At 45.1% G+C, this 26704-nt stretch overlaps 1 protein-coding gene across 3 annotated transcripts in view; it reads right to left on the bottom strand.

Moving 5' to 3' along the window:
- Positions 1-26704, bottom strand: part of MORN1 (MORN repeat containing 1) — a 443783-nt gene that overhangs the window by 364634 nt on the left and 52445 nt on the right. For 2 of the 3 annotated variants that reach the window (XM_056543353.1, XM_056543352.1), the window contains exon 7: positions 5652-5729. The exons of the other annotated variant lie outside the window; for it this stretch is intronic. In XM_056543353.1, coding sequence (XP_056399328.1) covers positions 5652-5729 — 78 coding nt within the window. The remainder of the gene's footprint in view (positions 1-5651; positions 5730-26704) is intronic. 3 annotated transcript variants of the gene reach the window in all.

The following is a 26704-nucleotide window of genomic DNA, read 5'->3' as shown; positions in this document are numbered from 1 at the left end:
GGACTAATTGCATCATCTGGTGAGTGCCGGGATCCATTTCTTTTCCTATTGAAAATACCAATAGACTGATCCTCAACAGCCAAAAAGCAATGTTTTCCAAAAAGTGTGTCTCTCATTGTTGCAAAACTACAACTCCCAGCATGCCCGGACAGCCAAAGGCTGTCCGGGCATGCTGGGAGTTGTAGTTTTGCCACAGCTGGAGGCACACTGGTTTGGGAACACTGTCTTAGCCATTGTATGCTGTTAGCAAACCTGCCAACCCCGAGATGGGCTCTTGTGGAATACATGATAATGGATACTATATAACATGTGCTTTATTACTTTAGCAATATGCACTAAAGCCTTAGAAATCATCTGAATAATATTATAGATTAACAAAAAAACGAATCATTCCTGAAATCAGTAATGTAGAAATGTGTAGAAAGCAGCACCAAAAGATCCTGCATAGTTATTATTACGGCAGGAGGTAATGTTCGCTCCTGCTCCAGACGGCATGCTGATAGTATAATTCTACTCCCTCAAAGGAGTCTTTCTTCTATGGAAGTACATGTATGTGCGGTTTATTTAATTGCAAGGCGCAGTTTGTTAAAGAGTTATTTCATATAGCAACTAAATAGAACTTTGATCACTCGAGCGCAACTTGGTGCGGCTGCTAAAATCAGGCAGCATTACATCATGGAATGAGGGTATTGTCTAAAATGTTCTTTGTTTTCTTACTTATTGGCATTGTATTGGAAGCAAAAATGGGGAGAAAAAAAAGAGTCTCCTATGGCAACAGGCCTCTGATGCGATCTGATCGGTGTGGTCCGGGAAATTTCGCGTAGGTACCTGTGGTATGCAGATACCAGGTTTCAGTAAGCGTGCACGCACACCACGTTTTTGCAATACAGTACCCGTATCAGGTTTTCGATGAAAAACGGATTCCTCAAAACCTGACTAAACTGTATCAAAAAGTATGTACAAATTTCAACCTGTATACAGTTAAAAAACGTATACGGTTTGAAAAATTATGTCCGGTTGCATCCGTTTTTTAAGAAAAAAACGTATACGTTTTTAACTTTTCATTCCATTTTGAATAAAGTTTCACTTGTTTGATTGAAATTCCAAGAAAAAAGACTGTGCAAAGTCAAAAACCGAATGGTGAAAACGGTACGGTTCTGTACGGTTCCCATTGACTCCCATGTTAAAAGAAAATAAAACAAAAAACGCATACGGTTTAAGGCTGGGTTCACACTACGTTTTCTCCCATACGGGAGCGCATATGGCAGGGGGGAGCTAAAACCTCGCACTCCCGTATGCCTTCGTATGCGCTCCCGTGTGTCATTCATTTCAATGAGCCGGCCGGAGGTCAACCACGGTTTGAGGTCCGGTCATAAAAGCGCATACGGCGCAAAAATGAGCCGACCGGACCGAACCTTTCACTCCGGCCGGCTCATTGAAATGAATGACACACGGGAGAGCATACGAAGGTATACGGGAGCGCAAGGTTTTAGCTCCCCCCTGCCGTATGCGCTCCCGTATGGGAGAAAACGTAGTGTGAACCCACCCTAATACGGGTTTTCACCCGGACCAAAAGCATGGTAGACTGAGGTTTGGGGTACGGGTAAAAAAAAAACGGACAAAACCGTATAGAATGCAAAACGGATTAAACCGGATGATGCGTATGACATACGGTTTACAATGTTAAGTCAATGCATATGGTTTTCTATATGGTTCCGTGTGGTTTTTAACTTGAAACCGTATACGGGAACTGTATAGCAAAAACGTGGTGTGCATACACCCTAAGCGCCTATCTCATTCAGAAAAAGCTGGGTGAGATATGGAAAATCCAGAAATAGTTAAATCCCTGGAAAGACTTAGGCTGAGGTCACAAGGGGGAAATTCGGCTATTCCGCTCAAATTCCATTCTGCAAAGCTTGCTGTGGAAATTTAGCAGTTTTGCTGAATTTTGGCGGAATTCCTGCATGCTTAAAACACTGAATTCTGCCAAAATTTAAAAGCCTATTTAGTTCAATGGGATTTTGCACAATTTAAAGACATGTTAAATGTTTTTGTGGAATGCAGAGTTTTCGCAGCAGAAACTTCACCATGTGAATGGGACAGAGGAATTCCCATTGAAAACAATGTGCAATAAATTTTTCAGAATTTCCAAGCTAATTGTTCCGGTGGAGTTCCGCACGGAAATTCCTCTGTGTGAACATCACCTTAGCCTGATAAGGACTTTAGTTCTGTTATCCGGCCTGGATTTTTTTATGGAATAAAAGGTAGGTTTGAAGTAGAGCTTTTCATCCCCTTCCTGGGCCACTTTAGGATTGAAGACTAGCCCAGATTAGCACAGGTGCTGAAGACAGCTTGCCCAACTAGGTGACAATCAGTCTGCAAGTGAAGCTGTGAGGAACCCACCCCACTGAGGAGAGTTTAAATACAGAGGTTTAAAGCCTAAAAAGGAGACTTTGACCTGTGTGAGTATCACATTTGTTGTCTACTTTATTGGGTGGCTGGTAGTAAGCCACCTGTATAGACAGGAAAGAGTTCTATATGGTAAGTGCTGGACAAGAAGGATTTATTTTTGTGTTACGCCCAAGTGTGAAGGCTGTATTTGTTTTGTTACTTAACAATAAAGACAGGAGAAGCCTTGTTTTAAAGCGTACCTGTTACAGTGAGCGCTCCGGTCCCCGCTCCTGGACCGGAGCGCTCATTGCCTCTGTCTCGGCCCGCAGCGTCCCTGCGCGTCCCGGTCAGACACGCTGACCGGGAGCGCAGAGTTATCCCTGACGGGGATGCGGTTAGCGTGGCGCGAGGTCCCCTACCTCCTGTGGCTCCACGTGTCTTCTCTGTTCCCCGGCGCGCGCGTCCCCGCTCTCTAGGGTGCGCGTGCGCCGGCTTTATGAAATTTAAAGGGCCAGCGCACCATTGATTGGTGCCTGGCCCAAAGTGATCTATAAATGTTCCCTGCTCCTTCCTGTCCTTGCCGGATCTTTGTGCCTTGTGCCAAGAGAAAGTGTTCCGTATTTGTTATAGTGTTTCCCTGCCTGTTGCTGACCCTTTGCCCGTGACTACCGCCTCTGAACCAGTGCTGCCTGCCTTGACCTGTTACTAGTGACTATCGCCTCTGATCCTGTGCCGTCTGCCCTGACCTTTGCTACGTCTGACTACGCTTCTGCCTATTCCTCCTGTACCGCATCTATGTCAGCAACCAGAGGAGTTGAGTTGCTACCGGTTGGAACGACCTGGGGGCTACCTGCCGCAGCAAGACCATCCCGCTTTGCGGCGGGCTCTGGTGAAGACCAATAGCTCCTTAGACTCTGTTCCCCGGGTACGGCCCACGCCATCACTCCTCTGGTCCGGTGGATCCACCTCCTGCCACCAGTCCGGACCATTACAGTACCTGTCAGATCCAACATTTATATGTATATATTACTCGGTGCTTAATCCTGACCATGTATATCTAATTTGTATGTGTCTAGCACCTTTATTTATTTTTTTATTACACTTTTATTGTTGCTCACTTGCTTTAATTCCTCTTCAAGGGAGGGGGCATGGCCTCACTGTGCAGGTCTCCGCCCCCTCCCTCAGAATGCTGTCTGCTCACATCTCCCCTAGCATTAGCAAAACTACAACTCCCAGCATGTCCTCAATGTCAGGGCATGCTGGGAGTTGTAGTTTTGCTAATGCTAGGGGAGATGTGAGCAGACAGATGGTTATATCTCCCCTATCATTAGCAAAACTACAATTCCCAGCATGTCCACACTGTCAGGGCATGCTGGGAGTTGAGTTTTAGTATTGCTAACCCTAGAGGAGATGTGAGCGGCTGGCGGGCAGAGATGTGAGCGGTGGCGGGCGGACATGTGAGTGGCGGGGCGGGCAGCTATGGGAGAGAGAGATGTGAGCGGCGCCCGGCGGCTATATAAGCGGCGGAGAGAGGGCCGATGCGGTGCGATCCTGGGAGCTGCACCAGCCAACATCAGCTGTTTTCCCCCGTGCGCTCCTAGCACTCACAGCATCAGTTATGCTAGGAGCGCTCTGATGTCGGCTGTTGTGGAGCTCTGGTGTAATGAAAACTCCTGCGTCCCTCACAGCATGGAGGGAAGCTGGAGTTTTCACCACACAGGCAGTGCAGCTATTTACTCACCCCGTGCTCGAGCACAGCAGCGGTGGACCTGCATACAGTTAATCAAAGAAGTGGGTCCATGATGTCACGATGACCGCTGGACACGGCCAGGCTGGTATGTGTCCTAAAAGGCAGGGAGACCCCTAGGGGCCAGTTTTTTGACTGCCATGAGAAATGCTGAAAATTTTTGATAAAAGCAACTGCAACATATCAAAAGTTTTTGTATCTGACAGTGCCCATTTAACATTTCACTGTCTCTCACTGCTATTTTGTCGCTATTTAACAGGTTCTTTGGAGCTAATTTCCCACAAAGGTTACACTGCAGCTCAATTTTTCTCTAGCCTATTAGAAATTACCATCCAGTGGCTATAGCTCCAGGACTTTATACTGCAGAACTGAACAGGTTTTTCACAAGATTTGAAAACCCCCTGCACATAATGTGAACTGACCTGAGCTGACACTTATGAGTCTAATGAGTTTACATGGGTGATCTCCAGCACCAGCAGCCTGATTGGAAGACATGGAAACAAAGAATGTGTCGGCAGATAAGAACCATTTGGCTAATCTAGTCTGCCCAATAATCAATAGTCCCTGGCCCTATCTTATATGAAGGATAGCATTATGCCTATCCCATGCATGTTTAAACTCCTTGACTGTATTTGCAGCCACTACTTCTACAGGAAGGCTATTCCATGCATCCACTACTCTCTCAGTAAAGTAATACTTCCTTATACTACTAAATTAACATTTGCCCCTCTTATTTAAAGGGGTACTCCAGTTGAATACACTTTTTTTTCATATCAACTGGCTCCAAAAAGTTAAACAGATTTGTAAATTACTTCTATTAAAAATCTTAATCCTTCCACTACTTATCAGCTGCTGTATACTACAGAGGAAGTTCTTTTTTTTTTTTCTGTCTGACCACAGTGCTCTCTGCTGACACCTCTGTCCATGTCAGGAACTGTCCAGAGCAGGAGAGGTTTGCTATGGGGATTTTCTCCTACTCTGGACAGTTCCCGACACAGACAGAGGTGTCAGCAGAGAGCACAGTGGTCAGACTGAAAAGAAATTCAAAAAGAAATGAACTTCCTCTGTAGTATACAGAAGCTGATAAGAACTGGAAGGATTAAGATGTTTAAATAGAAGAAATTTACAAATCTGTTTAACTTTCTGACACCAGTTGATAAAAAAAAATAGTTTTCCATCGGAGTACCCCTTTAAATATACTCTTCTCCTTTACCATGTTGATTCCATTTATGTATATAAAACTTTCTATCATATTGTCTCTGTCTTGTTTTTCATCAAAGCTGTATATGTTAAGGTAATCAAATGCCAAACCCTCCGCGAATTATGGGAAATGTAGGCTGCATTATCAAGTAATTCCAGCAAAAATAGGTAAGCACAAGGCATACACGAGAACCTTTACATTGTCCTCTAAAAAGAAAGCAAAAATAAATAAATCTCAGAGTGCTTCTTTCATGTCTATGAACACCTATTTGTATGCCATGCCAGGATCCTGGACCCTAAATAAGGTATCTACCTGTTTTGGAAAGTGGTAGAGGTAAAGCAGGTTTTCTTTGGAGTCCCCTGTTGGGTCGCCCCTGCTGGCTGCTGAATCCTGAGCAGTAAGAGAAGAACCATTCACATAGAACAGGTCAGGGACTTTGGTTATTCATATATTTCTTCTCTTAAAAATAGTTACTTTTTTTAGGGGACCCCTTAAAGTACCCATGCCACTGATAAAATTCATAATTTTTGTCTACGGGAATCCTGAGTGGGTTACAATAAGTCCTGTATTAGAAAACTGGTGATGAGGCAAACATGGACAGATACACTTTACAGCAGTGTTTCCCAACCAGTGTGCCTCCAGCAGTTGCAAAACTACAACTCTCAGCATGAGTTGTAGTTTTGCAATAGCTGGAGGCACACTGGTTGGGAAACACTGCTACAAAGGATGTAGAGTAGGATGTAGACCATTGTTAGACAGTCTCCGAGTGTCATACACATTTCTGGTATCCTATAAAGCAGTATTTTCCAAACAGTGTGTCTCTCATTGTTGCAAAACTACAACTCCCAGCATGCCCGGACAGCCCTCGGCTGTCCGGGCATGCTAGGAGTTGTAGTTTTGCAACAGCTGGAGGCACACTGGTTGGGAAACACTGCTTTAAAATGATATCTATAACAGTGGTCTCCAAACTTTGGACCTCCAGATATTGCAAAACTGCAACTCCCAGCTGGGAGTTGTAGCTTTTCAACAGCTGGAGGTCCTCAGTTTGGAGACCACTGATCTATAAGGTTTTCATAAATGACAAAATGCTGTTTTTGTATTTTTTTTTCTTCTAGAATTCCACTTTCAGACACTTTTCGTAATCTTCACGTCGGCAGCCAGTTGTTAGGGCTTGCTGTGCTTTGTGGTGCAGGTCGCCGACAGCTGCTGTAGGCAATGATTTGGTGCGAATGATGACACAGCAGCAGATGAGCGCGCCGATCCTATGGGAGACAGCGACCTGTCCACTTGTATCATTAAGTTAGTGAAGACGGGGCGGCATGTGATGAAAACAACAGGGAGATCCCAAAGGAAGAGACTGAGTGATTAGCAGGTTAACACGGCAGAAGAGACTGCGCCTTCCTAATACACATACACACCAATGCTACAGAGTCTACTACTCCAACTCGAAACCCTCCACCTTAAATAACATTTATGAATACGTTTCTTTTATTGCATTCGCCATAGCCTCCCAATACAGACGATAAAGCGCAGTTCCCCAGGTTCCCTTATATCACCATAGCCAAACACAGCGATATTCCTCCCTACAGAAATTCATTGACAATAGAACGAGCCATAAGCCATAATATTCATACTTTTCTGCTCACCCTTCCACCTTCAGGAGTTTATCCAATACACTCGGACGTCATTCTGAGACCTACGAAAACTCAAGTTATACAGAGACGGGAAAATACTTTTTTTGCGGAAGTATCTGCAGGGTACGTTGAGGCATCGAGCAGCCATAAAAGACGCACTTATGAAACGTAACACTGTTATTCCCATTGTATACCCTTCTTTCTTTTGAACACTATTATTTCTGCATTTATATATGGATTTTGAAGAAAAAAAAGAAAAAGAGAAAAAAAACGTCTGTGCGCGCACAACCATTTCCTTGTATCTGCTTGAGTACTTAGCATTGTTGGTTGGTAATGTTGTTGGATATTGTTCCCAGCGAGAAATTGTTCCACCTTTAAGCACATTTCTATTGAAAATGTAGCTGTAGTGGTAAACATTTACAGCCCAGCAGGGAGCACGGCGAGAACGGAACATAGAACAGCTTACTGGGAGATCTGTAAGGAAATCCTACACTGCCACCTAGTGCTTCTAGGTGGAAATACGTCAGACATCTCGGGAGACATGTGGATGTATAATATAACATTGTTGTGTAAAGATTCAATGAGCCCTGGTCTGGGGGGGGACCCCTGTAGCATAGTTGGGGGATGCCATATGTTTATATATAAATTCTGACATAAAGACCTATGTACATTTCAGGTTCGCATTTCTTTGCATCTGTAGTTCCTGATCTATAATGTAACTAAATGTTTGTTCAGCAGGGAAAAATATGTTTCTGCACCAAAATTTGCACCACATCTTGTGGGTTTTGGTGCAGGATTAGATTTGCCGCTGCGTGTTTTGTTACAGATCAACATAGAAGATATATGTATTCTGTGCAATTCTTTAGTATCTATAAACTGGCCAGAATTCACTATGACTGATACACCTTGTAACAAATTCTAGTTAATTGTAAAGTGCGACGTTGCGTTGGGTACACAAAACTGCGCACCTGGCGTGCATACTACACTTTCCAAGAAGAGAGCTAAGGATGAAAAACAAGCTTAAACCCTAAATTGCAAATACTTGCAATAGTCAGTGACGCATAAAATCGCAATTTAAACCAAAAGTTGCTGATTCCCTTTAAATGGACACTGTCAGAATCAAAGACCTTTTATACGTTGTACATCTTGGCAAAACATTAACCTTTCTAATATACTTAATAAAAAATGTATCTCCTTTTTATAGAAATCATGGCTTATAAAAAAAGATCACTAGGGGTCCCCATACCACTCAGAACATAATCCTGTCCAGGCTGCAGCATTATCTTTGTCCCAGCTGAAGCACAGGATGGGACAAAGTCCAGGAAGTGATGGCAGGACTAGCACTTCTCTGTGCTCACTCCTGTCCTATGAGACTGCTGATAGATAATGAAAACAGAGTCAGCTCACCATTGAGATGAATGTCCATTCACGTACTGGAGAGTAGCTTGTGGAAGCACGGGAAAGGATTGGGCTGGGTCCCAGCTAGATACTGAGTAGAAACAAACGATGAATCCATAATCAATCCATTAAAAAGGTTATCCAAAAAAGTGCATAGTAAAAGTCAAATGAAACGCCAAATCGTTTTGTTTCACCAATAAACCTTAAAGGGGTACTCCAGCCCTTAGACATCTTATCCCCTATCCAAAGGATGGGGGATAAGATGTCTCACCGCGGAGGTCCCACCACTGGGGACCCCCGCAATCTTGTATTCGCCACCCACCAGTTTGAGCTGAAGGCCGCGGTGCCAGCTCACAAACAGGCAGGTGGCGACCACGGGGCCGTAGTATTGTGACGTCACTTCTCTGCCCCCGTGTGACGTCACCCCCGCTATGCGTCACGCCCCCTCCCATAGACTTGCATAGCGGGGGCGGGGGTGACGTCACGATACTACAGCCCCGTGGTCGCCACCTGCCTGTTTGTGAGCTAGCGGCGTTCAGCTCAAACTGGTGGTGGTGAATACAAGATTGCGGGGGTCCATAGCGGTGGGACCCCCGCGGTGAGACATCTTATCCCCTATCCTTTGGATAGGGGAAAAGATGTCTCAGGGCCGGAGTACCCCTTTAAGGTTTATTGGTGAACCGAAACGCTTTGGCGTTTCATTTGACTTTTACTATGCACTATTTTAGATAACCTTTTTAATGGATTGATTAAAGTTTACAATTTTTTTATGGGAGCTGGGATCATTGTTTGTTTCTACTCGGTATCTCTCAGACCGCAGCATGAAAACAGAGAAGAAGAGGTTACAGAGCAGCCTGCAGTAATTGGATGGATGGACATGCCCATTCCTGGGCAGTGGATGTCAAAATAAGTGAGCAACAGAACAGAGGGATTTGTGAGCCAAATACAGAGGCTAGGCACCTAAAAAGACATGTAAAGCAACTGCATGACCTAGTGATTAACATATATTAGCATATTTTTTTCTGTGATATGACAGGTAAGCTTTAAGCCTAAAGTTGCAAATATATGCAATAGTCAATGATACAAAAAAAAAATCACAACTTGAACCTAAAGTCGCAGATTCTCTTTGTTAACAGTTTACTTTAAAGCTAAAACATTGAGCCAAAGGCTGTCTGGGCATGCTGGGAGTTGTAGTTTTGCAACAGCTGGAGGGACCCTGGTTGGGGAACACTGATCTAGACCCTGACCTATGTCCAAAGCTCTATCCAGTCAGTACTGTATCTGATGGATGAGGGTTTGAGTGTTGAGAACCCCACCAATCAAGAGAGAGGGTCTCTTATCTCCTGTGTGAATGGAAGGGTGGTCAAGCATGCATTCTGTGTCCTATTTACTTCCTATAGGGCCTGTTCTCGGTTCCAGTGGTTGTTCTCCCAACAAACAGATAGGATAGGTTATAAACTGTAATCTTGTAAGATAGATAGACGATAAATTGTAATCCTTAATGGGTGGGAGATCAGAGTGATGAAGCAGAAGATTCTCATTGGCAGCACTTTTGGAATGCATGATAAGAAATCAAACATCTTACATCTTTTTCATTGAATTGACTTTAATTAGTCAATTATTTGCTGATATCAAAGCAGTTAGTCACAAAGAAAAAAAAATCATGATAAGAAACAAGAAGAACATCTAACTACTAGAGCCATATTCTCTTAGGATATGTTCACACTGAAGAATTGACAAGGAATCATTTTGGTCAGGAAATTCGGCAAATTTGCAATCTTCTTTTTGAAACAGAATTGGCACAGAATTTAAGGAGCAATGTGAAAAGGAAATCGGGAGGAGGATAGGGAATACAGTGAAATAAGTTCAGCCACTTTGGGTTTGAACTTCTGGCGGAAAACAATTCAGCATCTGATCCTCCTGATAAAGTAGTGAATACTACGAAACAGCGTTGAGGAGGCCCGGGGATCCCCAGACGATCTACCACTATGTCCAGTCCAGGTAATTATGCTATATGAGTAACACTATATGGTGATATTTGGTGAAAATTGAGGTCTAATGATTGATACAGATACTGGATAGTGGTTTAATAGTGTCATCTAGGATTATTATTATTATTATATTGGATTGATCCGTGCCTATTGTTCTGGGGTATTTGTCTTTTATGGGTTGGGGATTCCCGTTCTCCTGATCGCATCATGGCATCCTATGGAGGAGCATGTGACACACACGTCACTCCTCCTCCCCTGCGCCCAGCGTAACGCTACGGAGGAAGCAGAGTGACAACATGATGCCATCGGGAGAACGGGACTGCGCAGCGGCAACACCCGAGGACAGCCGCAGGTGAGTGTCGTCTATAAGGGGGGGGGGCTGCTGTCTATAAGGGGGGCCTACTGTCTATAAGGGGGGGCTGCTGTCTATAAGGGGGGGCCTGCTGTCTATAAGAGGGGGGCATGCTGTCTATAAGGGGGGGGGCTGCTGTCTATAAGGGGGGGAGCTGCTGTCTATAAGAGGGGGCCTGCTGTCTATAAGGGGGGGCCAGCTGTCCATAGGAGGGTCGCCTGCTGTCTATAAGGGGGGGCTGCTGTCTATAAGGGGGGGCCTGCTGTCTACAAGGGGGACAAGAGGGAGCACTGTCTACAAGGGGGGGGCTGTTTGTCTACAAGGGGACACGGGGGGGAACACTGTCTACAAGGGGGGGCTGCGGTCTACAGGGGGCTGCTGTCTAATGTCTGCAGCTATCTATACTACCTACAAGGGGATACTACCTACTATTAAAGGCAATCTTACAGCAGAGTCACCTGCACTAACAAATTCCCAGTTCTGTCCAATGGAGAAGAGAGAGATCTTGGCTCATACTACAGCAGCCGTATCCATTGTACACAACAAGAACCCACATATCAGCATGGTAAGCAGCGCCAGAAACCGGGCCACCCTGGTGCCAGATTCCCTTTAAAATAAAAGTACTCATACTTGGTATCGGCAAGTACTAGAATTAAAGTATCGGTACTCGTACTCGGTCTTAAAAAAATGGTATCGGGACATCCCTAAAGATTATATATTTTTGAGAAGTAGTTACTTTATTCAGGTAACACGTGTAGATTATGGAATATTAAAGATGCATAAGAACCAAATCAAACTAGCAAAATACAAAAACACAAAGATCCACAGGTCTGAACATGGACCAAGATCTGGTTACACTAGAACTAAGAACAAAACTGACTCCTATATTAGGGACAAAGTGAAGCTCAAGAAATGGATTTAACACTAGGAGGAACCAGAATAACTACAAAGCCAAACTCCAAAACATGGAGGGACACAAAATACTAAATCCAAATAAACTCCAAGTTAGGAGCACACAACACTATGTGGGACAAAACGAAGGAATACGCCAAATACAAACACATCTAAACACGGGTAAGATACAGGATTCACAGAAACAGGTGTGAACACTGACCAAGACACAGAACTAAGGTTCACTAAGGTTCAACTGACCAAGAGAATATATAACAGGGCTAAAAGCAAACAGGACAGAAAGACATGGCTATACCAAATACATATGTGCACACACACACAAGATGAGAGCAAATTCAACTCAGCAGCAAAGCCACAAAGGCTGGAGAGCATAGACATAACCCCACCTATGCTGCTATAGGCCTGGGACTTAAACTCTTTTCTGACCAGAGAGAAATTCACAAACTGGTCAGGTGTGCTCATTACAATTTAATTCCCTTTTCTTATTAAACCAATGCACCCTTTCCACTAAGCCATGCACCCTTATTGAGCAAAGCTAAAAAGTGACCAAAACATGTCTTAATGAGCTGCAAGTCATGTAAGGCCTCAATTACACTAGAATTCTGGCCTTCCTGTTTTTGGCCTCAATTTTGCTGTCAGATTTCTCACATGAAATCAGAGGCAAAAGTGGATAAAGTAGGAGGTCATTTGCTTGAATGGACACCATACAGTGTTAAGGTTTCATAAAACATGAAGGTGCATGAAACCTAAAGCTGCTCAATAAGCAAGAATTTATTTTTAAGAACTTCTTTTTGATACACAGAATACAACTTTTCCTAGAAGAGAACAGCTGGGACGCCACATAAGGTTCTCATCGGTTACCACTATGTGAATAAAGATGACAACATAGCAAGGCAAATAAAAAGGACCTAAAAGAAAATCAGAGTACGAAACCAAATGATGCTTGGAAACCGTGTGATCAGTCTCTCGATACCTCAAGACTAAAGATGTTGACATGAGTCCAAAGTATTGCAAAATCCTAAATGCCAAGCCTGAAGAACAAACATTAGGGGTTAAAAGACAATTTTGGTTTGGCAGCTTGCCCCATCTACTGACAGTGGTTCTCACACACTGAGTTTGATTCCCCCGATGATGCCCATTCACCTACATTTTGATGCTCTGAAAATTTGCTTAGGAGCCTTGACTGCTCTGACATCATACATCAAACCAACTCTCAATGCTCATTAACTTTCCCAAGAATGTCATTGAAGAACAAAAGCTGGGGGGAAGGAGACAGTATAATTGGTGGGAAATGAAGGGGAAGCCATGAGAGCAGACATACACAATATTTAGCCCCCATGTAATCACAACAGAGCCTGCTCCACATCACATCAGAAAGGGCTTTGTCTGGATTCAGGAGGTGTTTTATGGCTCTGTTGTCATCCTTATCCATGCATGTATGGAATGATTCAGTGTATTCACATACACTGATCAGTCATAACATTAAAACTACTGATGGGTAAAGTCAATACCATTGACTAATTGACTATCCATTGAACAGTCACTTCTTATAGTTGATGTGTTAGAAGCAAGAAAAATAGGCAAGCGTAAAGATGTGAGCGACTTTGACAAGAGCCAAAAAGTGATGTCTGAATGACTGGGTCAGATGATCTACAAATCGCAGGTCTTGTGAGGCAAACAAAGTATACAGTGGTTAGTAACTACCAAAGGTGGTCCAAGAAAGGAAAACCAGTGAACAATGGGTGTCTAAGGCTCATTGATGTGTGTGGGGAGAAGAGTCTAACTTACATGGCCTGATCCCACAAAAGAGCTCCTATAGAAGTGATCCCCAACCCAGACCTCAGTTACAGTTTCAATTCCTCCATTGGAAAAAAAACTAAGAAAAAAAAAGCAAAACCAGGACTGTTGGTCGGCCTTAAGGACTAGGTTGAGGACTCCTGTTCTATAGCATAAAGTGCTAAAGAAGTTACTGTTGGTTATGTTAAAAAGATGTCAGACAGAACACATAGGAAATCAAAGCTTGCAGCATATAGAGCTGTGGTAGAGGGTGTGATGCAGGGCAGATGGCATTAACCCCTCGTATTTGTGATGCCAGGGCATGGTTTATCCTCAATACCACCCGAAGGTATACCGCTGGATCCTGGGCTAGGCACGGGGGTAATAATAGCTCTGTTGGCAAGTGACGGACAACCGTAGCTTTACTGAGTGACACATGGAAAAGTCTATACAGCTCAGCCAGGCCCACGGAGCTGACCAGTGACTTCAGAGACCTCAGGGCTTGCTGGGACTTGTAGTGGACTGGGACAATATTGACACAGGCCACGCTGACTTAAAGGGGTACTCCGGTGCTTAGACATCAGATGCCTAATCGAGGGAGTCCCAGCTATCACGCGCCCCCCCGTAGGCTTGCATTGAGGGGCAGAGCGTGACATCACACGGGGGCGGAGCGTGACATCACGCGGGGGCGGAGCGTCACACGCCGCCCGCCCTGTAGTCGCCGGTAATCAGTCCCGGGGACTGATTACAAATGGGGTGCCACGTTATTTGGATAGGGGATAAGATGTCTAGGCACCGGAGTACCCCTTTAAGAAAGATTACTTTAGCTGACTTGACTTGAGACTGACAATGCACTGGTTGTAGCTTACTTGTAGAATTGTGTCTGCTAGACTGACTTGAGGCCTCCTACGGACTCCAGACACACTCCTTGGACTTGACTGCACTGGACCTCCACAAAGACTAAGAGCGAGAGAGCAGATGCTCCACCCAGGGCTTATATGGGGGAAACTCTGAGGGGTCCCATAGGTCACCCTAAGGTCACATGGTCACTGATACCTCACTGGGTTACACTCACATGACTGGTAATCACATGTTAACAATTCTTAAAGCTATAACATGTTTTGTAAACATTATACAATATAATACAGGTAATAGACATATATACAAGGGGACAGGTGTAGAGGGGGACCAGGGGTCACTGTAGGGAGGCTGCCTGACAGGGGTACAACTCCCATACTGGGCCATTACAAGCTCTTAAACACAGCAGTCCTCGGCACCCAGTCCTGGAGGGCGGATGACTGTAAGTGGTCACTGGGGCCAGGTGACAACAGTTCTTGGGGCATTGTTTCCGAATGTCCCTCACAGGTCTGAACAGATGATGACAAAGAACTGGGGATGAGTCCATGTAGCATTTGGTAAAAATGTCCTTACATGCTCCTTTTGATAATGGAACATAAACATGTGAGCTTTATAACCCTTGTAACTGCATCTTTAACACATTTAATACATTTGAGCCGGATCAGGCTGCCAGAGGCTCTCGACCGATGCCTTAGCTGCTGGAGCCCTTTGGCAAAAGCTACCTTCTCCCCAGAACTCTATACATACTTTGACAACATTAAAATATTACCTTCATACATAGCATCTCTGTCACTATGCGTGCTTTAATTATATCTCATGGGAACTGTTACGCCGAGCGCTCCGGGTCCCTGCTCCTCCCCGGAGCGCTCGCGGTGTTCTCCTCTCTGCAGCGTCCCGGTCAGACCCACTGACCGGGAGCGCTGCACTGACACTGCCGACGGGGATGCGATTCGCATAGTGGGACGCCCCCGCTCGCGAATCGCATCCCAAGCTACTTGCCTGTCCCGGTCCCCGGCTGTCACGTTCTGGCGTGCGCGGCTCCGCTCTCTAGGGCGCGCGCGCGCCAGCTCTCTGAGATTTAAAGGGCCAGTGCACCACTGATTGGTGCCTGGCCCAATCAATGTAATTAGCTCCCACCTGCTCCACGCCTATATAACCTCACTTCCCCTTCCCAGTATTGCCGGATCTTTTTGCCTTGTGCCAGAGAAAGCGTTTTGTGTATGTCCGAAGCCTGTGTTCCAGACCTTCTGCTGTTGCCCCTGACTACAACCCTTGCTGCCTGCCCTGACCTTCTGCTACGTCCGACCTTGCTCTTGCCTTGTCCTTCTGTACCGCGCCTGTCTCAGCAGTCAGAGAGGTTGAGCCGTTACCGGTGGATACGACCTGGTTGCTACCACCGCAGCAAGACCATCCCGCTTTGCGGCGGGCTCTGGTGAATACCAGTAGCGACTTAGAACCGGTCCACCGGTACGGTCCACGCCAATCCCTCTCTGACACAGAGGATCCACCTCCAGCCTGCCGAATCATAACAGGAACCCTCTGTCCAGTAGAGTACCCTGTACACGAGGACAGGAAAAGCGTTAGACAGGTGAACATTTGACATCATTGACTATGGACTGGAAATATACAGTTTGGCTACTGTCCTAACTAGGTATTTGGCTAGCTTATACATAATACACTACATACATTAATGGATTAGTTATTTATAAGTTGAAACTAAATTGGACTATATATTATACTGACAACTTTATACACGGTACTACGACTTATTATCTGTACCTAGCTGGAAGTTGTCCTTGTGTAGACCATTGGGATCTGCGCAGCACCACCTTTGGAGATTCAGGAGCTCTTGAGACATCTAGAGCTGTAACTGGTCCTTCTTCAGCAAAGTCGGGCTGGAATTGGGTCAGAACTTGGTTGGCTAAGGGTTGCTGGCATTTGCGCTGGAGATGTTGGAGACATGGTCAGCACTTTGGAGACAGGTGTCTAGACTGGAGCCAATGGTGACAGGACTGGGACTAGAGTGGTGACTAATGTGGGTTGAACTAGTCCCGGAGACGGAGATACACAGAAGATTGCAGGCTGACTTAGAAGAAAGATAGGGAAATCCATAGATGTGCGAATCCCCTCGCCAGGGATGTACTCCCTGCAGGTCTAACATCTGGAGGAGGCGGTGCTGGGAGCACTGGTAGATCTTCTTTGAGACAAAGCTTGATACGATTCCGGTGAACAACTTGTGGCCCATACCCCGGTTTCTGTACTTCGTATACATCGGATTCGGGGTAAGGTATGGTCGTCACTGTATAGGGTTCTGTCTCCCAGAAGGAGTCCAATTTATTAGTTCTTGGAAACTTTCGGAGCCAGACTTTATCGCCCAATTGAAGGGGCTTGGCGGAGGCATGACGATTGTAATCTTCCTGTTGTCTCAGTTGGGCCTCTCCCATTTTCTTACTGACAATTTCAGAGACCCACTCCAAAGAAGCCAAGACTTGATTGAGTCCATTACCCAAGAAGGGCGTGGAATTGGCATAACTCCTGGAAGAGTTGAGCCTCAAAGGCCATTCCATGGTCAGTTAGGAAAGACTCCGGACACCCAAGGGTTTTCACCCATTTGGAGTAGAACATCTGGGCCGCTGTCTTGGCTGTGAAATCTTTGATGGGTACTACGACAACCCATTTGGAGTAATGATCCACTATTGTGAGAGCATAAGTATACCCGGACTGGGTAGGAGACAATTTGACATGGTCTAGCCTGATTGGGCCTTTCACACTGGATGGAATGGAGGGCTGCTCTTGCGTCCTTGCACACATTCTTGGTGACATTGCAGACTGCACATTCACTGCAACATTTCGCAATGTCACTCCAGATTCCAATCCAGTAGAATCTTCACCTGACTATAGCTTCGGTCTTCTGGACTTCAAAGTGTCCCGACTGATCATGATATGCGTTGAGGACCATCGCCGCATCTCTTCGGGGAACCAGAATCTGATGAAGTCGATCACCAGAGATCGGATACAAAGAATTTCAGTACAACAGTCCTTTGTGCACAAACAGTCAATTCCTCTGTCGCCAAAGATGTTTCAACTTGTAGTCACACTGGGCCTGGCATAGAAGGGTTGGTACCTTTTTCACCAGAAGGTAGACCAACAGATCCCCTCATCTTGAAGAGTCTTCCATGTGTATAGGTCTTCTTTAATCTTTCCAGACCTGGGTTCACTGTCCATGAGGGCGGTCACAACATTCTGGTTCACGAACCGTTGATAAAATGGGGCATCTCCACATCTTCCCACACGTATTTGACAGGTGTTTTTTCGCCGGGGGTCATCCGAGACATCGACAGTGACATTTTACTTGCCACTTCGGTACTTGATGGTGAAACTGTAATTGGCTAATCTTGAAGCCCAACACTGTTCGATGGCACCCAACTTGGCAGCGTTCAGGTGAGCCAACGGGTTATTATACGTGTAAACAGTAATTGGTGTGGCAGCCAAATATCTTTGAACTTTTTGGTCACAGCCCATAGCAGGGAGAGAAGTTCCAACTTGAATGAGCTGTAATTAGCATCGTTCTTCTCTGCTCCTTGCAGGTTACAACTGGCATAGGCAATTTCTCCCTCCTGTCCTTCCTGAACTTGGGACAGGACAGCTCCCAGACGTTCGAAACTGGCATCAGTATATAGCGGAACAGCTGCCTGTAGTCTGGATATGCCAAGATGGGTGGTTCTATCAGCAGATGTTTAAGAGCTCGGAACACTGTCTCCTGCTCTTCGGCCCATTCAATAGGCAGTCTTCCATTGTAGTTCTCCTTCACTGTACCCTGTAGGAGAGCTGTGAGAGGTTCTGCAATTTGGGCAAAGTGTGGAATTTCCTGAATCTCCATCCAGGCTAAGGGTTCTTTTGCACCATGTTTTCAGCCTACGGCTGCCAGATCCAGCTGGGGGAAGGGAAAACTGTGTGCTCCCGTACCCCAGCTGTACCGGCGCTAAAATCCATTGACTTTAATGAGCCAACCGGAGTTTCCATTTGACTCCGTCGGCTCATTTCTGCCCCCTATGCGGTTTTTTGACCAGACCTAAAACTGTGGTATACTACGGTTTTAGGTCCGGTCAGAAAACTGGATACGGGTCGAAAATGTGCCGACCGGAGTCAAATGGTGACTCCGGTCGGCTCATTAAAGTCACTGGATTTCAGCGCCGGTCCGGCTGGGGTAAGGGATCGCACGGTTTTCCCCTCCCCCAGCCGTATCCAGCAGCCGTAGGCTGAGAACGTGGTTTGAAAGCACCCTAAATTCAATGTGCTGAGAAAACAAGTCTGATCTATGGTAGCCACAGATCGCAATGTTTGAGGACTTAAAGGGTCTGCTACTGATGAGATCTTGTGGAGTCCATATCTTGGTGGGTCAGTACTGTCCTGGTAGAAAAAGGGTGATCTACATGATATGATGTAGGTGGATGTAATCTTATTGGTGATCAGGGTATTTAAAGCTATGTCTCTATACTTTTACTTGACACCATTTACAGTGTGCAGTTTTATACATATAGATGGCATGGCATCATTATGTGCTTGGAAAGAGGGCTGTTACTATAGGGGTACAGAGGCTGTAGTCACAAGGGAACCTGGAGCCTGAGGAGGCCTTAAAGAGTCCCTCTGCCCCAAGCAAAGGGAGCTTGTATTAAATGGTAACTTTGGAATTTTAATGGCAAGGAATGCTAGCACTCTTTCTTTTTATCTGCCAAGAACAGCTTGTGAACCCCCAGGAGGAATGGGCCCTAGCCATATCCACAATGTGTATGATAAGTACCTGAAATACATGACAAGTATCTGCAATTCCATAATATACCTGTATCAGCTGAATAGCCTATAGCTTACACTTAGAAGTCAGTAGTTTACTAGTAGGCTCAGTCACTAAGAATTTGATATGCCCGAGGTCACAGATCACTCTTGCTGCTTTTACGACACAGTGGTTAGCATAGCTGGCTTGCAGCATTGAGGTATGGATCTGACCATGGGTATCATCTACATGGAGCTTGTTTGTCTTCCCCATATTTGTGTGGGTTTTCTTCATACTTGAAAAAAAAATATTCATTAATAGGTTAACTGGCTTCCTATCAAAATGGCTGCATGTACTGTTTAAGGAATCTGAGATGGCAAGTTTCACTGGTGACTGGGATTGAGTGGTGACGATTTCTGTACTGCACTGCAGAATATGTTGGTGTATACGAGCATCAGGAAATAATAATAATAATTAAAGTTCTGTCATTTGGAAAAACTGTTTATATAATGTAGATAATAACTTTATATGTATATCTGTAATATACAATGATTTAAGAGACAAAATACAGGAAGTGTGGGTGGACAAGCAGGGCTCTGTACACTGAGGACAAGCAGGGCTCTGTACACTGAGGACAAGCAGGGCTCTGTACACTGAGGACAAGCAGGGCTCTGTGCAGTGAGGACAAGCAGGGCTCTGTACACTGAGGACAAGCAGGGCTCTGTGCACTTAGGACAAGCAGGGTTCTGTGCACTTAGGACAAGCAGGGCTCTGTGCACTGAGGACAAGCAGGGCTCTGTGCACTGAGGACAAGCAGGGCTCTGTGCACTGAGGACAAGCAGGGCTCTGTGCACTGAGGACAAGCAGGGCTCTGTGCACTGAGGACAAGCAGGGCTCTGTGCACTGAGGGCAAACAGGGCTCTGTTCACTGAGGACAAGCAGGGCTCTGTGCACTGAGGACAAGCAGGGCTCTGTGCACTGAGGACAAGCAGGGCTCTGTACGCTGAGGACAAGCAGGACTCTGTATGCTGAGGACAAGCAGGGCTCTGTACATTGTGGACAAGCAGGGTTCTGTACACTGAGGACAAGCGGGGCTCTGTACACTGAGGACAAGCAGGGCTCTGTACACTGAGGACAAGCAGGGCTCTGTACGCTGAGGACAAGCAGGGCTCTGTACATTGTGGACAAGCAGGGTTCTGTACACTGAGGACAAGCAGGGTTATGTACACTGAGGACAAGCAGGGCTCTGTGCACTGAAGCTCTATCACATGCTCCCAGCTCACACAGCAGGATGACTGACAAGCCAGGAGCCTGCACAGAGCCCTGCTTGTCCCGCCCTCACTTTCTGTATTTATTCTTTACAGAGACAAACAGGAGATAGCTGCAGAGACAGCTTTATTTCAACCAAAAATAAAAAACATTTACTAACTAATGTATATTACAAATATACTTATAATGTCATTATGTATTTTATATAAAAAGTTTTTGCAAACTACAGGTACACCAAAATAAGATGTCCAGTGTTAATAATAAATGTCTGATTGCGGGGGAATCCGACCGCTGGGAATCCCTGTGATCTACTGTACGGGGCCCCAACTCGGCCCTGGCTGAGCTGCTGTGTGTGGCGTTTCACACAGGTGGTCAGCTGGTACAAACACGCCCGCTCCATTCATTTCTATATTTTGACCAGATGGCTTGCTGAGAACGAAACACGCTTTAGCAGCGCAGAGCTGAGGCCGAGCCGGGGCCCTGTACAGGAGATGGCGGGGGCTCCCTGCAGTCAGACCCCCCCCCCCCCCCCCCCCCCCCACGATCAGACATTACATTTATTAGCACTGGACTCCTCTATAAATATTTCTGCTAATAAAAGTTAATGCAGACAAAACAATCCCTAATATAGAAGAACACATACCTGTCTGACTCATAGGTACACCTGGGGATGGTCAGACATATTTGAGAAATGTTCCGATTTTGTAACACTGGTACAAATTATATATTATTCAAAGATATTTTGGTATCATCAGAATCATTTCTAATGCTGGGTCACTGTTAATAGTGGGGTTCCACAGGGTCCGTACTTGGCTTTCTTAGTATGGGGCAATTAGCTTCTGCTTTATAAGGGTTTTTTGGAGTTTTTAGGATGGCTTTAGTTGACAGTAAACTTAACCATAGCAACCTGGCAGGCTGTGTCAAAAGTGGCATAGATAAAAACGACAAGGAAATAATTCTATCACTGTACAAATCACTAGTCAGACCACGCAGTAGAGACATAGGAGGGGTATAGGTTGAAATTGATGGACATTTGTCTTCTTTCAACCTTATAAACTATGCTACCAACTTAAAGGGTACCTCTCATCAAAAAAAACTTTATGATATATTATAGATTAATGTATGCAGAATAACTTTACAATTGCATGTTATAAAAAAATATATGCTTCTTTCTATTTAATTTTCCACTTTGAAGAAATGACCACTAGGGGTCTCCCTACCAGTCCTGCAGCAAGCATTTCAGACTCATGCTGGAGTCCTAAACACTACGAGCTGCCAGTCTGCTTTGTTCACAAAGGAAAACACTCAGAGCTGCCAGCCTGCTTTGTTCACAGCCTGTTTGGCTGTGAACAAAGCAGGCTGGCAGCTCTGAGTGTTTAGCACTCCAGCATGAGTCAGAAATGCTTGCTGACAGGACTGATCGGGAAAAATACAATAGAAAGAAGCATATTTTTCATTAACATGCTATTGGAAAGTTATTCAACATTCTTTAATCTAAAATATATCAAAAGTTTATTTGATGAGAGGTACCCTTTAATGGATCGCTGTCTTTTTTTCAACATTATCAATATACATGCAAATTCAAGGTCTTGTTGGTCTGTGTTACGGGATTGGCTGCTCACATATTACGATAATGTAAAAACAGCACCAAGTGGCTAGAGACAGGTTGAGTATATAGTTGCTGCTGTGATATGGGGTGCACTATTTGGGGTACTCGCACTGTATGGGTGGAACAGTGGCTGGCGCTGTTTTGAAGCACCTGTAAAGAGCACTGCAAGTCACAGAGTTGTCAAAAAGTGGCAACTACATAATAAAACCTACATAGTTCTAGCCATAACCGCCACCATTGAATGCCAGAGTATCTCAAAAAGTACCAGCCTCCCATGACCCATACAGTGCCCTTATATAATGCCATCCACAAATACCCTTATTCAGTGCTCTTCACAGGTGCTCCAGAACAGTGCCAGCCTCTGTTCCACCCATACAGTACCAGTACCCCAAATAGAACTCCCAATATCACAGCAGCAATTGTACACTCAACCCGTCTTCATCAACTTAGTGCTGTTTTTATCTATATAGTGATATGTGAGCAATCCAATGCTATAACAGAGATTAGAAGAAGAGATCCAAGCAGAAGAGATCTGTTGTAAGTTCCTTCATTAGGAGTAAATAGGACAATACCCCTTCAATAGCTGTCCAATGAAAATGAATGTGGCTGACAACTATCTCCTCAGTAAATCCCATACACATGAACGTTTAAAGAGTACCTGTCATCAAACCCTATTTTCTAAACTATCTCAGATTTTATTCCCTAACTTCTCCTAACACCCCTCCTGTCCCTTAAAAAAACCCTTAAAAAAAAAAAAAAAAAGTTTCCGAGCTTTAAAAAGCTCTGTATCATACCTTTCCCCTTGCTCACATTGTGTGAGCTCCCAGAAGGAGAAAGTGGGCGTTCCCCAGCAGGCATGAAGTGACTGATGCCTGCGAGAGCTGTGCCTTGCCATGGAGGCTGGGAGAAGACCAAACTCACTGTTTGACTTGCGGCAGAGAACAGAAGATAGCCACCTAGCGGCCATTTTGTCAATCACATTAAAACATATAAAGGTTTAAAATTTTAACAGCAAGTAAATAGCAAAGTGTCGTATAATTACATAAGGAACAATATATTAAAATGTTAGTTTGGCGACAGGTACTCTTTAACCCCTTAAGGACTCGGCCCATTTTGGCCTTAAAGGAGTAGTCCAGTGGTGATTCAGTGGTGAGCAACTTATCCCCTATCCTAAGGATAGGGGATAAGTTGCAGATCGCGGGGGGTCCGACCCCTGGGGCCCCCCGCGATCTCCTGTACGGAGCCCCGACAGCCCGCTGGAAGGGGGCGTGTCGACCTCCGCACGAGGCGGCGTCTGACACGCCCCCTCAATACAACTCTATGGCAGAGCCGAAGCGCTGCCTTCGGCAATCTCCGGCTCTGCCATAGAGATGTATTGAGGGGGCGTGTCGGCCGCCGCCTCGTGCGGGGGTCGACACCCGCTATCTAGGCGGAGAGCCGGGGCCCCGTACAGAGAGATCGCAGGGGGCCCCAGCGGTCGGACCCCCCGCGATCTCAAACTTATCCCCTATCCTTAGGATAGGGGATAAGTTTTTCACCACTGGACTACCCCTTTAAGGACTCAGACAATTTAATTTTTACGTTTTCATTTTTTCCTCCTCGCCTTCTAAAAATCATAACTCTTTTATATTTTCATCCACAGACTAGTATGAGGGCTTGTTTTTTGCGCGACCAGTTGTCCTTTGTAATGACATAACTCATTATATCATAAAATGTATGGCGCAACCAAAAAACACTATTTTTGTGGGGAAATTAAAACGAAAAACGCAATTTTGCTAATTTTGGAAGGTTTCGTTTTCACGCCGTACAATTTATGGTAAAAATGATGTGTGTTCTTTATTCTGAGGGTCAATACGATTAAAATGATACCCATTATTACATACTTTTATATTATTGTTGCGCTTAAAAAAAAATCACAAACTTTTTAACCAGATTAGTACGTTTATAATCCCTTTATTTTGATGACCCCTAACTTTTTTATTTTTCCGTATAAGCGGCGGTATGGGGGCTCATTTTTTGCACCATGATCTGTACTTTTTTTGATACCACATTTGCATACAAAAAACTTTTAATACATTTTTTATAATTTTTTTTTAATAAAATGTATTAAAAAAGTAGGAATTTTGGACTTTTTATTTTTTTTTTCGTTCACGCCGTTAACCGTACGGGATCATTAACATTTTATTTTAATAGTTCGGACATTTACGCACGCGGCGATACCAAATATGTCTATTAAAAAAAATTTTGACGCTTTTTGGGGGTAACAGGAAAAAACGGACGTTTTACTTTTTTATTGGGGGAGGGGATTTTTCACTTTTTTTTTACTTTTACTTTGACATTTTTTTACATTTTTTTTTTACACTTGAATAGTCCCCATAGGGGACTATTCATAGCAATACCATGATTGCTAATACTGATCTGTTCTATGTATAGGACATAGAACAGATCAGTATTATCGGTCATCTTCTGCTCTGGTCTGCTCGATCACAGACCAGAGCAGGAGACGCCGGGAGCCGCACGGAGGAAGGAGAGGGGACCTCCGTGCGGAGTTATGAATGATCGGATCCCCGCAGCAGCGCTGCGGGCGATCCGATCATTCATTCAAATCGCGCGCTGCCGCAGATGCCGGGATCTGTATTGATCCCGGCACCTGAGGGGTTAATGGCGGACGCCCGCGAGATCGCGGGCGTCGGCCATTGCCGGCGGGTCCCTGGCTGCGATCAGCAGCCGGGATCAGCCGCGCATGACACGGGCATCGCTCCGATGCCCGCGGTTATGTTTAGGACGTAAATGTACGTCCTGGTGCGGTAAGTATCACCGCACCAGGACGTACATTTACGTCCTGCGTCCTTAAGGGGTTAAAGAGTACCTGTCATCAACAAAAACTTTTAATATGATGTTCATAATCATTAATGAAGACATATTGTAATATATCTTCATTAAAAAATATTAATATTTATATCTGTTTTTTCATTTTATACTTTTGGCCACTAGGGGTCTCTCTTCTATGCCTGGTCTGCAAGCAGCTTCCTATGCTTTTCATAGTAAGTGTACAGCTTTTAGGACTAATGCTGAAAGGGCTCTGGTCCTTCCACAGCAAGTTCAGTACTCTCAGCTCAGGATTCGCTCCCAGCCTGGAGCACCACTGTGAGCTACAAGCCTACAAGGCTGTCTGGGCATGATGGGAGTTGTCGTTTTGTAACAGCTGGAGGTACCCTGGTTGGGTAACACTGCTGCAGAGGGAGAGCAGCATACAGGAAGACTGGCAGAAGCAGAGTCCCGGCCAGGCTTCATGTGACATCATGCCTGCCGGGACCCGCCTCCTTCCACCCCTCAGAAAGACAGTGCTCCTAAGCTAATGAAGAGGGATAAAAAAAAGGTATTTCCACAGCGTTTTAAACCTCAATAAACACAGGGATAGGCATAGTTAGAGTAAGGGACAGATGGGGAGGGGGGTCAGGGAAAGTTTAGTTGATGACAGGTACTCTTTAACTCATCTGTAGGTTCATATTTTCTGAATCGAAAGAAGAGGTATGATGCTGCAATACAGCTATGGTGGAGTCTTATTTCCTTGAAAGCAAAAGTGTCGGGCAGTGAGATCCAGTAAGCACGATCCTCCTCTCTCCCAACATTGGCGGGTTCGGCTGGGCTTTTCATTAATGTGTATGGGAGCCTTAAAGGGGTACTTCACCCCTAGACATCTTATACTCTATCCTTTGGAGATGTCTGATCACGGGGCTCCTGGTGCTGAACCCCCACCCCCCGCAATCTCCGCTGTGGCACCTCAGTCTTCCGGTGCACGGAGCGAACTTCGCTCCGTACCGGATGACTGGCCATGCGGCGCTGGAGGCTCGTGACGTCACGCCTCTCTCCCAATTCAAGTCTCTGGGAGGGGGCGTGGTGGCCGCTACGTCCCCTCCAATAGACTTGCATAGAGGGGGCATGGCGTGATGTCACAAGGGGGCGTGGCTGTGACGTCACATGCCTTTAGCACCGGATGCTGCAGGAAGATCGATGGTGGGGGGGGGGGGGTCCCGATCAGTGCCCCTTTAAGATGCAAAATGGCTACTGTAAGTTACAGAAAAGTCTGATTTAACATTGTGTTGCTTATCCATATGTAATTGACATACATATATGGATATGTATTATACAGATATTAGTAATGTGATCAATATTTCAATTCCTCTAATCATTTCATACAGTAATAGTTCACATCTAGGTTTAAGGCAGAAGCAGCGCTTTATAAGCAATAAACAAGTATTCTGCAGCCGTTGCAGTCCGCTAAATCCCGTCTCTTCTCTCCGAGGAGACTCCAAACAGACAGTGTAAACCAATGATCTCCATTCACGCCTGCCTGGGAAATCATAGATTCACACTACAACATTGTGTCGATCAACAGCGGCGGTGCAGCTTGCTAATTGAGTTATAATGGAGGATAATTACAACCAATATTAGTACATTACACATTAACATAGTTTGGTGATAGATTCCTAGTTTCGGAAATAATGGATGTTTTATTCATGAGGAGCTGGGATACAATTAGCATAAACCTGGATTAGTGAGGGAGACACTTAATGGACGGGGCGGGAGCCAGCATAGGTTATGAGCCTGAAATGGACTCCAGTACATTAATGTCATACGGGATATTTACTAGTATACGTTACTGCTGTTAACTAGTAACAATGGGGCAGTTGCTGTTTATTTTATAGGTGTGAAGGAATTTCTCAGGCAGCTAAACCTATTAGCAGCAGTTCTCAGATTACATAATAATGATTGTATAAGCAGCAGTCTTAGA

The sequence above is a fragment of the Hyla sarda genome, chromosome 10 (genome assembly GCF_029499605.1).
Source record: "Hyla sarda isolate aHylSar1 chromosome 10, aHylSar1.hap1, whole genome shotgun sequence".
Lineage (NCBI taxonomy): Eukaryota > Metazoa > Chordata > Amphibia > Anura > Hylidae > Hyla > Hyla sarda.
This window is presented reverse-complemented; position numbering and strand designations above follow the sequence as displayed.